This window comes from Prionailurus viverrinus, chromosome D2 (assembly GCF_022837055.1).
Source record: "Prionailurus viverrinus isolate Anna chromosome D2, UM_Priviv_1.0, whole genome shotgun sequence".
NCBI lineage: Eukaryota > Metazoa > Chordata > Mammalia > Carnivora > Felidae > Prionailurus > Prionailurus viverrinus.
In genome coordinates, this window is record NC_062571.1 from 53,233,862 (window position 1) to 53,252,172 (window position 18,311).

The 18,311-nt window shown below is 38.9% G+C and overlaps 1 protein-coding gene across 4 annotated transcripts in view; it reads right to left on the reverse strand.

Moving 5' to 3' along the window:
* The window catches only part of IDE (insulin degrading enzyme), a 113,236-nt gene that overhangs the window by 18,680 nt on the left and 76,245 nt on the right, over positions 1-18,311 (reverse strand). For 3 of the 4 annotated variants that reach the window (XM_047825554.1, XM_047825556.1, XM_047825557.1), the window contains 5 exons: positions 12,165-12,267; positions 9,512-9,634; positions 7,125-7,207; positions 2,802-2,946; positions 164-274 (listed from right to left, as the gene is read on the reverse strand). In XM_047825554.1, the coding sequence (XP_047681510.1) occupies positions 164-274; positions 2,802-2,946; positions 7,125-7,207; positions 9,512-9,634; positions 12,165-12,267 (565 nt within the window). Of the gene's footprint in view, positions 1-163; positions 275-2,153; positions 2,299-2,801; positions 2,947-7,124; positions 7,208-9,511; positions 9,635-12,164; positions 12,268-18,311 lie in introns of all 4 variants that reach the window. The other variant, XM_047825555.1, reaches the window with a different exon arrangement.

The window sequence follows — 18,311 nt, forward strand, 5'->3', positions numbered from 1 at the left end:
TGCAGAGCTTGATGCGGGGCTTGATACCACAACCCTGGGATCATGACCTGAGTTGAAATCAAGAGTCTGACACTCAGCCTGCTAAACCACCCAGCCATCCCCTCATTTTTCTTAAAATGTTCATTATGTGGCAAAATTACAAAAATGAGTTCAGAACACTTACCGCCTCTTTGATAATTTCAAATCTTTTTTCATCAATCTCAAAGGTAGCCATTTTCTCAATAATCTTCTTTAGCAAAATCGGCTGCTTGTCATTGTAACCTTTCACCGAGAGCTACAAAAAGAGTTCGGGGGATTAGAAGTCTAAAAACATCACCAAAAAAACTTCCAAATAAACACCATAAGCTTGATTTATAAACATTCAGAAAACCCCAAAGCCCAGCATATTAAAATAAAAATGAAATAAAGTTGACTAATTGATCTTCTCAAATAGTTTAACACTTAGGAAGAGAACATTAACCATCTTTATTTACTAATAATCTAAAAGCCTAATTTTGCTGTTCCTAACCAAAGTCAACAGTAGGAAAACTCACCTGATGCCAAACTAACGCAGAACATATCACATCATTGACATTCAAGCTCCCATTAAATCAAAATTAATTACAGAATGTGTTTCAAGTTTAATCTTCAAAAATAATTTCTAAGGAATAGCAGGCTTAAGGTTTTTGTAGATGTGATAAGAAGGTTAAAAATCACAGGTAGTATTATCTAGCCAACTGTTAGGTATGTCCCCAAATTGTTTATATAAAAATATTTTAATATTTTAAAAATCATTTCTGGAGAAATCAGGCAGCCCTAATTTTGTGCATGTGTATACATTCTTGTGGCATTTTGCCATTTTTGTCATTCAATGTTGCCCAAACAGGATCCACACAGATGCTTGTTTGATGAATTCTGCTGATGTATCAAAAGCCAATGATGCACAGTGAGGACACACTGTACTATCAGGATTTTACCGTGGGACAATATACTCTAATGATCTCCAAAAGCACTGCATTCGAAAAGCAGGGGAGGCCTATTATTTTATTTCCACATGGTGGCATCCACAGCAATAGAGGGCGCACTGCATGTGGAAGGTCTATGAAAGCCTCTGCCTTATACAGAATGACAGGCAAGAACCTCAGCAGGAGAGAAGGTCATCGCGGCCATGGTGAGCACATCACGTACCATGGGAAATAGACTGACAACTAGTAGAAAGCTCATTTTGTCATAAATTAAAAATTATTTATTTTAATGGTAATATGCTACTAAAGGTCAAGAGCAAAAAATAAACAGATTATTACTTTTCTATTTGGAGTTTATTTTGATCTCTGAGCTTCAAATTTCCCTAGACTCTGAAAATGGTTACATACACTCTTATACGTTAAATAAAAGCCACCAGAAAATTTACTTGTGTAAAGAAAGAAAAGCACTGCAAAATACAATTTTAAAACCCTTTTGTATAAGAATTTATATTTAAAACCCTTTTGTATAAGAATTTATAAAGAGGAGTACACAGCACATGCTCTCACTGCAGTTGTTACTAAAACATACAGTATTTTTTCAAGAAAAGTGAAGATGAATGTGTGCCATACAAGGGATATTAATTTGAAAATGAGATAAAGGTTTGGAAACACATCAGAAATAGTTTCAGGAGCAAGGATCTAGTTATTTCTTGGGATGTTTTTAATAATGCTTATTTTAAAACACACTTAAAAGTAGTTAATGGTGCATGCTACAAAATAAACTAAATGAAAACATCAAATGTACTTGGACACAGGAGCTTTCTACTGCTGTCAGCAAAAATAAAGGAAGCTTATATTTGAGTAAAATTCAAGCACCACAACAATAACTACAGATATTTTTCACTTACAGATGTTAATACACTCAAGCACATGGAAAGGACAACATGCTTTCAGAATTAATAGGTTAAACATTTCAAGCAGAGGAACATGCAAATAAATGTAGCACACATACATGTTCACAAGTTGCACTAAACGCTAAGTCATTCATTAGTGAAAGCAATACTAATTTCAGTTCTTCAATCACTAAAAAGGTGCAAGGAAAAAACCATCAACCTTCTTGTTTAAAAATGCAGAAGTTAATAGTTTTCCCAAGCTCAACATAATGCTTAAATGGTGTGGTGCCTTTTCTTTGGTTTTCATTTTACTTACAAGTATTGCATTCATTCCTGATGCAATGCCATAGCTCAAACCTGAGAGGCGTGCTGCATATGTATACTCTTTTAAATCATCCTTCAATAACCTGATAAACAGGTATGTCATGTTGCAATGGAGAGGATCAGCATAAATGTAGCGACTAACAAAAAGAAAAACAAAAGAAATGCTTTGATACCTCAAGCAGTGGCATGGTAATGAAGAAACATGACCGAAGAGTATGGATATGCAGCCTCATGATCTGAATTTCTAGGGAAACAGAATAGGCCAACCTTATGTTTTAACAATGGCAGGAAGACTTCATTCTGTTGTCAAAGACCAAGATTTCACATAGAGAATGGATGAGATCTAAACCTAAGTCAGGGTCCAATTTTGTTTGAGGAGAAAAATGTGACAATCTGATGAAAGATGTTAAAAAAAAACAACAAAAAAAACCAGAACAGAAATCAAGGAGAATTTGCATAATGTGAATGTAATGCTGAATACTTAAAATAAGAGTGAACTTAAAAATTAAATGAGAAAATATGATTAGCCATAAATATTTTTAAAAAGAAATTAAACTCATACCCTCAATCAAAAACGCTTCCATCAAATCAATATAAAAAAATGTTGATGAGTGGAAGGCTCTAAGACGTGGGTACTTACATACATCCCATAGATGGTATTTTGGAGGTCATAGCTCAAGCCTGCTAGCTCTGCTGCATATGCATACTCGTTGAGGGAGTCTTTGAGGAGCTCAAGGTACAAATAGGCCATGTTACAGTGCAAGGGGTCCACATAAGCAAATGGGCTGGAAGAAAATGTTGACAGTAAAATAGCTGATTTATTACTTCCCAATGTGATGTGGCCTTTCGAGATGGATCAAGAAACTGAATTATCGGTTAATACAATTTCCTGAAGATATGGTTTGAATTCTTGAGTCTGTTCTTCTCAGGAGGGGGAAAAAAACAAGATGTCTGAAAAAGAAGCCTGAAATATGCCAAGTGTGCTGGTGGTGGTGAGGAGGGAGAAGCAACTGTTGACCCCAGATGGTGTGGCCAGACTGATGAGTCAGAAATGCAGGGCAGGTAAGGAGTGGGAACAGGCCACGAGGCATGCCTGTGTTGAGGCTCATAGAAGGAGGCATGGTGGGGCCCCTGGCTGGCTCAGCTGGTGGAACATGCAACTCATGATCATGGGGTTGTGAGGTCAAGCCTCACGCTGGCTGAAGAGGTTACTTAAAATGAATAAATAAAAATAAAAAGAAGGAAGGCATGGCCGGACAGAGCTCATCTGGCATTTTCATGTCCTCCTCCAAGAAAGCCATACCCTTGGCGGACAGGAGTATGAGACTGAGAAGTTTGTATGCTGTGAAGTTTCTGAACTTAAAAGAGAAAGTTTATGGACACCTGTGAAATGTTAGCTTATCTGAGTTTCTACCAAAACCAATAAAGCTAGAGCACTGTCAGTAAAATAATTGATAATTCCCACTATATAACTGCAGCCCGAGCTAGGAAAAAATATTAAAATTAAAAAAAACAAAAAACAAAAAAACCCAACTTAGGTGAAGAAGAACAACCAAAAAGAGGAAACAATAAGAGAGTGCAAGAGCTAAACAGGTCACAGAGATCCACCTAACTTAAATCATTTCCCAAATAAGAAACAGTTTTCCTTATGTTGTCACCTGGGCTGGTAGTGGCAGAATTAGGATTCAAATCCAAGTCAAGTGATCTACTCATTTGATTATAGGACACTGCTCACCTTTATGACAAGCAAGCAAGAGTCATTCACTCAACAAATATGTATCACACACTTACTATTATAATACATATAAGCACGTATAGATCAGAAGAGCCCAGTGCTAGGCTCTTCTCTAGGTACTGAGAATAAAGAAGAAACAAATCAGGCAAAGTCTCTGACCTCACAGAGTTTAACAGTCTAATTGGAGGAGAGAATAAATTTTAATATGTCAAGTGGGGATAGTGCTGTGAAGAAAAATTAAGCAGACTAAGAGGAATAGGAATGAAGGGTGATGATGGTAGGATAGGAAGATTGCTAATTTACATATGATAGTTAATCAATGCCTCTCTCATAAGGTGACATGTGGGCCTAGACCCGAAGAAAGCAAAGGAGCGAGCTCTGGGGACATCTGGGTGGGCAAGTTGAGAAAACAGCCAGTGTAAAGGACCCGAGGCCAGGTGCCTGCTTGGCTTGTTTGGCGGCAAATTAGTTTCACTCTATCTGTAGCACAGTAAATATAACCAATGTACTGCTAGCAAAGCCAATGATTTTATCAAGGCTGATAATGAAGCAAAAATAGGAGAAAGAGGCTTAGCCGCTTAGAAAATTAAAAACCAAAGAGATGGGTGCCTGGGTGGCTCAGTCAGTTAAGTGTCTGACTCGGCTCAGGACATGATCTCATAGTTCATGGGTTTGAGCCCTGCGTCCGGCTCTATGCTGACAGTTTGGAGCCTGGAGCCTGCTTCGGATTCCGTATCTCCCTCTCTCTGCCCCTCCTCCACTCACACTCTATCTCTCTCTCTCAAAAATAAATAACCACTAGAAAAAATTATTTTAAAAATCAAAGAGAAAACTCTGTAACTATATAAACTTTCTCCATCTGGGAAATCTAAATTGATGTCCTGTCACCGAACTTTTTTAAGTACTGTATTCTATATGATGACACACTTCCTTCTTTAGGCAAACAGCAGCTCAGAAACGCACAGCACAACTCTGAAAAGCAAAATTATCAAATAAAAGGGACTCTAGAAAGGGCTTAGGCCCACAGGCACCTATATGGCAATCTTAGGTAGAAGTGAAAAGCCAGAAAAAGCCAAATCTGGGAGCTCAAAGCCATATGGCTCAAGCTCTGAATGTAATTCCAAGACATATCCTAAAATGCTACGTGCGCAGCAGCTGTGCTGGTGAGGTGTAAAAGAGAACATGATTCAACTGCAACGTTTAAATTCTGGTTCATTTGTTCATTTAAAAAATATTGTTTTGGGGGCACCTGGGTGGCTCAGTCAGTTAAGCGTCCGACTTCAGCTCAGGTCATGATCTTACGGTTTGTGGGTTCGAGCCCTGTATCAAGCTCTGTGCTGACAGCTCAGAGCCTGGAGCCTGCTTCGAATTTTGTGTCTCCCTCTCTAACTGCCTCTCCCCCTCACACTCCATCAAAAATAAACAAACATTGGGGCGCCTGGGTGGCGCAGTCGGTTGAGCGTCCGACTTCAGCCAGGTCACGGTCTCGCGGTCCGTGAGTTCGAGCCCCGCGTCGGGCTCTGGGCTGATGGCTCAGAGCCTGGAGCCTGTTTCCGATTCTGTGTCCCCCTCTCTCTCTGCCCCTCCCCCGTTCATGCTCTGTCTCTCTCTGTCCCAAAAATAAATAAACGTTGAAAAAAAAAAATTTTTTTTAAAAAAAAAAATAAACAAACATTTAAAAAAATTTTAATAAATATTATATTGTATTCAGGTGCTATATGCTTAAATATGGATCAGAGTTTTTAAAACTGTAACTAAGTACGCATAACATAATCCAATTTCTGAAAAGATTAAAAAGTACACACACATAGAAAATGTCAAGAAACCTAGCAGTGTGACCTCTAGGAAGATCAGAACACAGAGAGAGGGTCTTTTGGGAAGCAGACATTTTTAATTCCAACAACAGTATGGGCCAGTTAGAGAATGCAAAAATATCAAATAGTTTCTCAAAATGTACCGTAAAGAAATTCATAATCACAGAAGTCAAATGGCACAGTGGCGACAAGCTGCTTGGGATGTTACAAACATCACTATGAGTATCAAAAAATAAACAAGCTTTACCAACAATAAGCCATAGCTGGACAATTCATGTTCAGTATAAAAAATAAACAATCTCAGTGCAGCTCCAGACAAGTCTACAAATCTCCAGCTTCTTCAATGTTTACATCCCTGCAATCTCAGCAGTTCATGCTGGCAAAATACCAACTTTCTATTCAGAGATTCTCGCCCCCTTTTCCAAAACATTTAAAACGCATTGCGTTTTAATTTCATGTCAAGTCTTCCAAATAAAATTTAGTGAACATTATTACATGATGATAGGTTTCAAAAATGAACTATTGGGACTTCATCAAAATAAAGAGCCTCTGCACGGCGAAGGAAACAATCAGCAAAACTAAAAGGCAACCGATGGAATGGGAGAAGATATTGGTAAACGACGTATCAGATAAAGGGTTAGTATCTAAAATCTATAAAGAACCTAACAAACTCAACACCCAAAAAACAAATAATCCAGTGAAGAAATGGACATGATGATAGGTTTATTTCATAAACACACACCACTGAATTTTAAATAAAAAATTATGAAGTGTAAACTCACAAAGTAAAATTTGAACTGGGTGATACACTTTACAAATAAATAAAAGGAGACAGAGATGAACTCCAGATTTATACTGAGAAATCATTCCAACAGTAGTATTCATAAATGTTACTAAACATTTTTTTAATGTTTAGTAAAAAACATTCCTTTTTAATTAAATTGTTTTTAAGTAACAAAGCCAGGAATAGAGAAAGCAGTATCTAAGGGCTTCTGACGTTTAAAGGGCTGGAAAAGACTCAAAGTCATTTAGGAACTACTACCTCTTCCTCTGGGGAAATTTCAGGAATACAAAACCAAAACTACAACAGAACACACCCAAATGTGAAATTTCTCAACGAAATTTCTGGGTGAGTCTACAGCCTCCCCAGGCTCCAAAGTCCTGAAAGTTAGGAAGGCCCTTCTAGTGGCTAGCATAAATCATGTCAGTTAAAGGGTGCGTTCATCAATGCAAAGGAAGAATTGACAACCTTGGCTTTCACGATATCCCTTACCAGCAGCAGCCTTCCCTGGCCCCAGCCACAGAACTCGTTTCTTTTACTTCTATACATGGGTCCGTTGACATGAAGAAAACTTTTAGGAATGCGACTGTTGATTTTTATAAGAAACTCTGTAGCTAGATTCATTTTACATACCTGAAAAATTCAAAGTTGAGACAAGCCTTTGGCAAGAAAAACTTATCATCTTGTTTGAACCAGAGTTTGCTCATAGCTGTATCCTGTGATGGAGAAACAATTTGGTTAGGGAAATACGGGCACATTCTGCAAAAAGCTCAATCAAATCATACTTCAAGAGGAGTAGGACAGAGGCACTGCTGAGAATTTTGTTCTGCAGAGGCTGCTGTCTTATGGCCTTGAAACAAACTCAGAGGGTCACCAGGTGGGAAGGTGAAAAGAGAAAACTGCTGATCCTGGTAGCAGAGAGAAATCACCCTTCTGTCTCCCTGGGTGCGGGGGCTGAGGGGATGGGGACACAGTAGAGGAAGGGATAGGCTGGAGAAGCCAATTCCAACTGTCCTGTCCCTGTATTTTTGAACATTGGGAGGCAGACGCAGGGGTCCTTAGGGGGGTATAGCAGCCAGCCTCCAAGGTGAGCTACAGCAATCCTTGCCTGCTGGCATTTACATCTTGTATAGTCCTCTCTCCCACAATGAACCAGGATTGGTCTACGTGACCAACAGACTATGACAGAAGTGATGGCAGGGTAGCTCTGAGATTAGATCCTAAAAGACATTGTAGTTTCCATCTTGATCACCCACTTTCTCTCTTGAATCACTCACTTTGGAGGAAGCCAGCTTCCAAGTCAAACAACTTTATGGAGAGGCCCATGTGAAGAACTAAGGCCTTCCAACAACCACACAACTGAATTTAGAAGAAAATCCTTCAGCCCTAATTGAGCCATCAGATGACTGAAGCCTCACTCAACAGCTGGACTATAACCTAATGAGAGACCCTGAGCCAGAACCACCCAACTGAGCCACTTCCAGATTTCTGATCCTCAGAAATTGCATGCAGATAAAAATAAATATTAAGTTGCTAAAATTTGGAGGAATTTATTATGATGCAGTAGTGGATAACTAACACAGTCAAGAATGAACAAATAACCCACTACCTTAACTCTCTACTTCACTCATACGGTATTAAAAACTCCTGAAACTCTGATGAGAGATGTAAAGGTTCTCCGTAGTTTACTCTGAGAAGACCTATTTAAAACAAAGCTCCTGGGTGGCTCAGCCGGTTAAGTGTCCAACTTCGGCTCAGGTCATGATCTCATAGTTCGTGAGTTGGAGCTCCACATCGGGCTCAAAGCCTGGAGCCTGCTTCAGATTCTGTGTCTCTGTCTCTCTCTGCCCCTCCCCCACTCATACTCTGTTTCTGTCTCTCAAAAAATAAGTGTTAAAAAAATTTTTTTAAGAAAAAATAAAACAACAAATAATAGGAGAGGTAAAAAAGCTTTCTCTTTGAATAACCCAACCTATAACTCATTCAAACGTCATTTTTAAAGAAAAATGGTGGTCTAGTTAATAATCTAGTTGCATGAGATAAATTAAATTTCAAGTTTCTAAACACTCTTGTCTCATTGAGTTCATCTAAATGTTAGGTCCTTTGAAGAAAATAAGAAGAAAGATGTGTGTCTACGGTGGTAAGTTTAGAAAGAGAATTTAGGAAAGAGGATGTGTATTAATAATTTGATCCATTTTTCCACACAATTTGCTCAAGGTGTGAAATAATGACACAAAAAGAACATTCTGAAAAAGGGGGGAAAAAAAGCGCCCCATTTCTCAATCACCCTTTTCAGTGGCTTATTAACTTCCTATATTCCTTGTTCTCATCAATTTCCTAGAGCCATTCTACCAAAATGAGAATTATTTTCAAGGGCAGGAAATCCAACAGCTACCCTTGGATATGCTCTACTCCAGGATTTAGAGATTTTCTTTATCTCTAACTTGCACGATGCAGTTCTCTAACTTCCACTTCCTACTGGGTCTTCAGTGACTATGGAAAGGAGGCCGATAACTTTCAGTAGATTTGTGGTTGTAGCCTAGATTTATCTTTTTTTTTCTGCAAAGAAAACAATACCCCTAGATTCTAAATTCTTTAGTAGTTTGTTTGCTTTAACATTTCTAGCCTTTTAATATTTCTTAACAGTTATTCTCTACAACTTTCCGTTAGCTCTTAGGATGTGAGCCCCCCAAAACAACCTAGTACCAGATGCAAGAAATCATCTCTCTATCCCTTCCGTGTAATAGGTGCATCTCCTAAATTTAAAAATCACTGATTCTAAGGGTGTTTGGGTGGCTTAGTCGATTAAGCATCCGACTCTTGGTTTCGGCTCAGATCATGATCTCACGGTTCATGAGTTTAAGCACTGGATTGGGCTCTGCAGTGACAGTGCAGAGCATGCTTGGGATTCTCTCTCTCTCTACCTCTCTCTGCCCCTCTCCTACACTCTCTTTCTATGACCCCTTCTCTCAAAATAAATAAGCATTAAAAAAAAAAAATCACCAGTTCTAACATGTTACCTTAATAAGAGAAGGGTATGGTGTTGCTTCTTTTTCTAATGATAAAATCTCAAAATTCGTAGGAATAAATTCATTCTTCGTTGGAAGTTTAAATTTTCCATTCAGGTCAGCATTTTGCCATTTCTGGATGAATAATGAAAAACACACACACACAAAAGCAATTAGAGCTGCACTGTAGAGTGTAAAATAGTCCCTTTGCTTAATGTCTAGGCACATATTAAGGGGATACGTCACACAGCTTTCCTTTTCCATTTCCAAATCCACTGATGGCTTTTTGTGAAACTTGAGTTGGTCTCTCTTTTACTAGTCAAGATTTTACACTTACCTGTCTTTCCTCTTTACATATTTCCAAAATGACTAGCTGAGATTAAGGGGCAATCTGAGACTTCAGAACACTGAGAGACTACCTGGTCCATATGAAGATCACGTTTGCTCTAGCTCCCTAAAGAATGGAGAATAATCTGGAAAAGGATATATTCTTGCAATTGATAGATAATAGGTCATTTATAAAAGAATTAAACTTTCAGCTGCACTAAGTTACTTGCATGTATGGCTTGAAAACTAGATTAAAGCGTTTCTTTCAGAGCCTAAATGTCCATCAACTGATGAATGGATAAAGAAATTGTGGTTTATATACAAAATGGAGTACTACGTGCAAATGAGAAAGAATGAAATATGGCCCTTTGTAGCAACGTGGATGGAACCGGAGAGTGTTATGCTAAGTGAAATAAGCCATACAGAGAAAGACAGATACCATATGGTTTCACTCTTATGTGGATCCTGAGAAACTTAACAGAAAACCATGGGGGGGTGGGGGGGGGGGGGAGGAAAAAAAAGAAAAAAAAAGAGGTTAGAGTGGGAGAGAGAGCCAAAGCATAAGAGACTCTTAAAAACTGAGAACTGAGGGTTGATGGGGGGTGGGAGGGAGGGGAGAGGAGGTGATGGGTATTAAAGAGGGCATCTTTTGGGATGAGCACTGGGTGTTGTATGGAAACTAATTTGACAATAAATTTCATATAATAAAAAATAAATGAATAAATAAATAAATAAATCTAATGAGCAAATATTAAAAAAAAAAAAGGGGGGGGGTTTCTTTCACTTTAGTACTGCTTCCTAAGGCCTGCTCCACCACTCTCCCAACGATCATGTGAACTTCTAAGTGAACCAGTAATTCACACACAAAGTTAAGGACAAAGTGGATACTTAAGTCTGGATTGTAGGACAGGGTTGATACAACATGTTGATTGTGCTCCATGGGCTAGTTCCAAAAGCTAAGTGGGACAGATCACAGGTCAATGATTGTTGGACTCTAATTTATAAGACTTCTCATTATGTTAAAAAAAAAAAAAAAAAGGGCCACCACTGCCAGTGATGCTGGGTTCAGCGATTTGGTCTTCAGATGATCCAGCACAGCCTTGCAGCTTCTGCAATTCTATTCTGTTTTGGTTTCTACATTTATGTTTTTTGGCACTGGAATGGTGGGAATGTTGGCCGCATTATGAGTAGCAAGTTTCCCGAATGGCTGAAGAGTAGGGGCTGGGAAACACATAGTAAATAATTTTGCTGCTAAACTCCCAGATAAATTTGGGTTGTTTTGGGTTTTGTTGTTGTTGTTTTTCCTTCTGTTTTTAATTAAGTAAGCTCTACACCCAAGGTGGGGCTTGAACTCACAACTCTGGGATCAAGAGTTGCATGCTCTACCAACTGAGCCAGCCAGATGTCTCCCAGATAAATTTACTTTAAAAAATTCCCATTTGGGGCAGGTTATGAACAGAGCTTGCTGAATAGGGGTTCTCTTTTGCTTTACAATTAATTCATGGGAGATCAGCATTCCTCAGTTTAGCTAGATGGATATTTTCATATACTAAGGGGCGCCAGTGATTTCCTTCTGTATTGTGAATAGGTCAGAGCGATGGTTTTCTTAAACTATCCTTTTTTTCTGTACTGTCATTATACAAGTACATTTAAGAAATGTCCATTATTCAAGTTTAACTAGAACCTAGTCAGAGCAAGGCTTTCTGGTGTTTTCCCACAAATAAAGGACAATATCAAAGCTATAATAACAATGAAAACTAAAAAGTACTAGACAAGTAGGTTAAGACTCATAAACAAAAGCTTCACCACTTATGAATGGGGTAACATACTACCTAAACACAGCTGTTTTGAAACAAATTCTAATTCCCTTACATTGACAAAAAGAGCAATGACACAATATGAGGCATACAATATGGCACTTCCTAAAGTGAAGACTGTGCGAATCCCAGAGACTATTCCCAGCTGTACACCCAGCACGACGGTGAGCCCTCTGGAGCCCTTGTATCTGTTTTTCATGCTACTTCCATCTCTTCTTGCCTGTTTTGGTGCCTTTGCTTCTCTGTGTACTTTGGACTTCAATGATCTTTGACTGCATGAGGCTGAGGGTCTGCTTTCAGCCCTGATGGTCTAACAGACACATGAGAAGGTGGCCATAGTGCCATTTCTTCACACAAAAACCTAAGCTCTAGCTCTCCATCTCCTTGTCCACACTGCTCAGGACAGCACAGACAGCTGTGGGCCGTCACTCTCCACACTGGCCCATGAGTTGATCTAGGGAGCTCATATTCTTGGGTGCCCCTCACAATGCCAAGTTTATTCCCAGATGACTGAACCCTACCTTAATGACTTCGTCTGGTACAGCTTCTTGCTTGTACTGGGTTCCATACCACTCTTCCGTGCGATCAGTTTTTCCTTCAAAAGACTTGGAAACTATCGCAACCCTAAAGATAAATGGAAAAAACAAATAAAAAAACCTTATAAACTCATGTTGTATATATGCATTTCTAGAGCCTGACTCCTGAAAATGTTTTTTTAAATTTTTATCTTAGAGAGAGAGAAACAGAGAGACAGAGAGAGCGCCTAAGTGGGAGAGAGGGGCACAGGGAGAGAGAGGATCTTAAGCAGGCTTCAAGCTCATTGTGGAACCTGACACAGGGCTTGATCCCACAACCCTGGGATCATGACCTGAGCCAAAATCAAGAGTCAGACACTCAACTGACTGAACCACCCAAGTGCCATGAAAATGTAAATAATATCCAAGAATATGGTGGGCCTCTAAGACCCAGTAAGTCCTATAATGTTTAGTCAAAACAAGGAATGAAGTATAGAGGTTTCTGGCCATAGTCTCTGTTATCCTTTGGTTAGAGCCCATCATTTTTAATGTGAAAAACTGTGTGCAGGAGTCTTGTGGGTATGCTACCTACTAAAATTTTAAAAGAAGAGTAGCTAGGGAAAAATACTGAACAAACTCAGTTGGAAAATAGTCTTAAAAAAAGCAAAACAAAGTATTCCTTCCCAGGAACAGCTGAGGCCCAGTGTTAACAAAAATGGCAAAAAACAAACAAACAAACAAAAAAAAACAAAAAAAAACCCCCACCAAACCAAACCAAACGCAAAAACCCACAAAAACAAACAAACAAAAAAAACCCCAAAACCCTTGTTGGCTCATCCAGATATCCAAAAAACCAAAAACACACTCATATTATTATTTGCTAAGTTTGTGCTCTATGTTTTTTCCCTACCACATACTACCATCATATGCATTTAACACATATACATTGCCCTTCCTATTGCTAGAGGTGAAGGAAACAAGACCAAGAAACACCTCTCTATCTTCTGGTTTGTTAAAAGCTTTCATTGATGGGAAAATAGAAACAGCCCAGAAGTCAGAAGGGAAAAAAAAAAAAGTTCAGGGAAAAAAGGTAGAGCTAAGTCAGTCCTGTTACTGGTCCCACTTCTCCTTTACGTCCCAATTTCAATAACAAGGTCTAGGTATGCTCCTACTTGTTCTCACCCATCCTCTCAGAGGTCTGGTTCCAGCCTCTGAATGTCTGCCTCACAGCTGAAAGCCCAGTACTTGCAATGAAAACTCCTCTCTACTGAATACCCAACCATCTTCCAAATCTGTGTGTTCCTGTCCCTCATCACACCTTCCCAACTTCAATGCCTGACTGTCTGAATTACTGTCAACTTCTTATTTATTCTAGATGAAATACTCTACCTGGCTACCTAGACTTGGTCTTTATCACCTGCTTTAGGGTAGATATCATAAGCAATCCGGCTAACCTGTTAGCATGACTGACTAATCTACCAGCTGAAGGTATTCAAGCTGCCATTGACCACTGCCAGTTCTAGAAAACATGCTAAATAAGAATATATTCCACAGAAACAAGTGAGAAATCATAGGGTTTAATGGATGAAAGAGTTCTGTTATCATGTCCAGAAGAAATGATCCATGCTTGGCAGTTTGAGAATTCCTCTTGCAGGGTATATGTAGAGTGTATATAGAACTCACAAGGCCACAATTAGCAACTACGTGGATGGAACTAGAAGGTATCTGAGTGAAATTAGAAGAAATTAGAAACTAGAAGGTATCTAAGCAAAATTAGCCTGTAAGAGAAAGACAAATACCATATGACTTCACTCATATGAGGAATTTAAGATACAAAACAGATGAACTGAAGGGAAGGGAAGCAAAAATAATATAAAAACAGGGAGGGGGACAAAACATAAGAGACTCTTAAATACAGAGAACAAACAGGGTTGCTGGAGGGGTTATGGGTGGGGGGATGGTCTAAATGGGTAAGGGACATTAAGGAGGACAATTGTTGGGGTGTCATACATAGGGGGTGAATCACTGGAATCTACTCCTGAAATCATTAGAGCACTATATGCTACCTAATTGGGATGTAAATTTAAAAATAAATTTAAAAAAAGGAAAAAAATGCAGGCAGAAACCATTAAAAGAAGAAGAAGAAGAAGAAGAAGAAGAAGAAGAGGAGGAGGAGGAGGAGGAGGAGGAGGAGGAGGAAGAAGAAGAAGAAGAAGAAGAAGAACAACAACAACAACAACAACAACAACAACAACAACAACTCCTCCTCCTCCTCCTCTTCCTCCTCCTCCTCACAGGGCCACATTAAGGGTATGTAATGTTTCTTAAGGACATTCATTCAATACATGACAGGGTCTGCTAAGACTCAGTCCTAGAAAATGCTTCCACTCTTGCTCACTTCCTAGAGAATGAATGGACCGATTCTAAAGGAGACTTCTGAAAATTGTGTTAGGAAGTTAAATAACCTGGTAGTGAGGTGGTGTTACCATCTTCTCTTCCATGAGATGCTTGATTTTGGAAAAGCTTGTTACATAGATGGCTTTGGTTTCCCTGAATGACAGCCCATGCATCAGAATAATGAAGTAACTGATTATAACTTGTGAACACTGAAGCATTCATTTGGTAGTGGACATGCCCCCTGAAACAAGAAAACTGTAAACTCTGTTCTGAGGGAGAAAGTGAAAAGGTTCAGGTAAAGCTGCCATATGCTTTGGAGGATGACTATGTGACATAGAGAGAGGCAGAGGCTGGACACTGCTTAGCAACAGGCAAGTTAAAAGAGGGAGAAGAAGGGAGATCGGTCAGCTGCAATCCTAAGGGACTGAGACAGCTGCATACCCAGGTAAAGCGTATGGGTAACATTTCAAATGTTACAAGGAAGCAAATATGAAATAGATAAACAAAGTTCCCCAAACAAGGCAAACTTCAAATACTGGCCTGATAGAGATACCTTTGCAAAACAAGAATTGGTGTGCCACTGAGGAATTTAAAACTGAAATATACAGTGAAAGGCTATGTATCTAAAAATAAATTATAAGAGGTAGGCAAGGGGAATGATAGCAGAGACAGAGTACATACACATCAAATCTACTTAGAAATGCAGAGTGTTGAAGCACAAGAACACTTGAGTTATGGGAAAAAGAGAGAAGTTACAATAATCTAAGAATGCCACGGACAGCTGCAATATATTTAACTGCAGACAATTCAGAAAAACTAGCACAGATACTATAGCATCCTTAGACTATCTGCTGGAAATCTAATTATACTAAAAAATAGTCTTGAGTTTTTTAAGTGTGTGTCTGTGGTGGTGGGAGCAATGCTATTCTTTAACTCTATCCACCGAGAGCTGGTTGTTGATACGGTACTGACATGGTCCTTAGAAATAAGAGAGAGGGGGGGGCCTGGGTGGCTCAGTTAGGTAAGTGTCTGACCCTTGATTTCAGCTCAGGTCATGATTTCACAGTTCGTGAGTTCAAGCCTGGCATCAAGCTCTGTGCTGACAGATTCTGTCCGGCTCTGCTTGGGATTCTGTCTCCTCTCTCTGCCCCTCCCCCATCTGCTCTTGGTATCTTTCTCAAAAATATTTATCTTTCTCAAAAACAAATAAAAATAAAACTTAAAAAAAGCCCCAAAAGAATAGCGACAGGAAGGCCAAAGTGCTGAAGAAATTGAGGTTCATGAAAAATGCTAAAAGACACTTTTTAAAAGGGTTTCTTAAGAAAGAAGGAATCAAAGAAAGTTTAGGCTAAATGCTTAGAGAATTCAACCTTTATTGAGCCCTGACAGCCTGAATCCGAGAAAAACAGGTTTTTTAAAAAAATGTTTATTTATTTTTTAGACAGAGAGAGAGAGAGAGAGAGAGAGAGAGAGAGAGAGTCCACGCGTGTGTGCTACCAGGAGAGGGGCAAAGAGACACAGAGTACGAAGCAGGCTCCAGGCTGAGCTGTTAGCACGGAGCCTGACACAGGGCTGGAACTCATGAACCCCGAGACTATGACCTGAGCTGAAGTTGGATGCTTACCCGACTGAGCCACCCAGGCACTCCAAGAAAAACACAGTTTTTACCTGGGAAGAACTCATAAAGCAAAATGACCTAAAGCAAAATGCGATACACTGGTCTCAGGATAGCAGATGACAAGACTACTGAATTAGAATTTGAATACTGATTTAGAATTTATGGGTCTTTAAACTGCAAAGGTGGACCAATCCCCTGGCTGAAACCCAGGCCAGGGTTAGTGAGTGAATCAGCCAAAGTGGCTCAAATGAATTCACATCTCCAATGCAGATCATACTCTCTGATGCTTAGGCAACTAATAAATCCCAGTAGGATCAATGCCCAACACCCTTTAGAAATACTGGAAGACAGGAGAAAAGGCAGCAAAGATGGAGATGGATAAATGCTCTGACTTTCAGAAAGGGAAAGGAGTGGAGCCTAAAAAAAGCCTAGGCCAGCGGTTTAGATTCTAGTCAGCTGTCAGTCTACCAAACATTTATACAAGACAGTTATCACTAGGACCTGCATACATTCAGAAAGAACAACTCCTCCCAAAGACTTCTTTATGACTTAAGCAAGGCATGTGGCAAAGACTATAGCTTTATTTGTAGGTTTAATATGGCAAAGTGGAAATCCCATCTCACACTACCACATAGATGAACCTTAGGCATTATGCTAAGTGAAATAAAGATATGTTGTATGATTCCAGTTATTCTAGGTATGTTAGCAGTCAAATTCATTGAAACAGAAAGTGGAACGGGGGTTACCAGGGGATGGTAGGAGGGAGAAAAGAGGAGTTGTTTAATGGGTACAGTTTCAGTTTTACAAGGTAAAAAAGTGCTGGAGATCTCTTTTACCACAATATGAATATACTACTGAATTGGACACTTAAAAATGGTTAAGACTATAAATTTTATGTTATGTGTTTTTTACCATAATAAAAATGATGTCCACTGAACATATATGTGTGGTTCTATTTCTGGACTCTGTTTTATTCTAATGATTTCTCTTGGATCTTTAGGCCAATGCACAATGTCTTAACTAACGTAGCTTTAGTTAGTCTTCAAATCTGGTAGTTCAAGTCCTCCAACTTTTGTTTTTATGTTCAAGAGTATTATAGCTAATCTAGGTCCTTTGTATACCCATATGTATTTTGAAATCAGCTTACCAATTTCTAAAAGAAAAAAAGGCTATTAGGACTTTAGTTGTGATTACATGCAGTCTGTGTTATTTTATTTTTTTAAATGTTTATCTCTGAGAGAGAGAGAGAGAGAGAGAGAGAGGCAGACAGCAAGGGTGACACAGAATCTGAAGCAGGATCCAGGCTCTGAGCTGTCAGAACAGAGCATGACTCAGGGCTCACACTCGTGAACCTCGAGATCGTAACCTGAGCCAAAGTCGGAAGCGTAACCAACTGAGCCACCCAGGTGCCCCAGACAGGAAAAAATTTAATAGCAAGTCTCCTAATCTACAAACAAGGTCTTTAATTTCTTTTGGCACTGTTTTGTAGTTTTATATATGGATGTGTTGCTTATCTTTAAATTCATTCCTAATTATTTTATATTTTTGTTGTTATTGTAAATATTTTTTATTTTGAAATAATTACAAATCCATAGAAAAATGCAAAAATAGTATAGGGAGATCCCATGTACTCTTCACCCAGATCCTTCAGTGGTTATATCTTAATGATAGTACAATATCCAAATAAGGAAGTTGATATTGATAGAATGTGTGTGTATTGTTAGTTCTATATCATTTTATCACTTTTATCAAACTGTGTAACTACCAGTAATATTTTTAATTTTCTCATCGTTTGTTGTTAGCACATGTCAGAAAAGCGCAAACAACGGTAACTAGGAAAGACTGATGGAATAGTTCTGTCAGAAGGATTTTTCTTCTTCAAAAAGTTCTACCAGATTGTTGATTTTATTAATAAAATGACTGTTGCAAAAAACATACTTACTCAATTTCCAGATCTTCAGGAGAATTTTAGAAATATGTGCTTGACACCAGGGAAAAATTAAAAATGCAAAATATGTGTCAGTTAAGTATATTCTTTGTATTATTTGACTTTGGAAAACACGGGTGAAATTCAATTTTGAGGCAGAAATATCATGGGATAGTTCATAAGCTCTTTAGGGCTGAACCTCCTCTAGAAA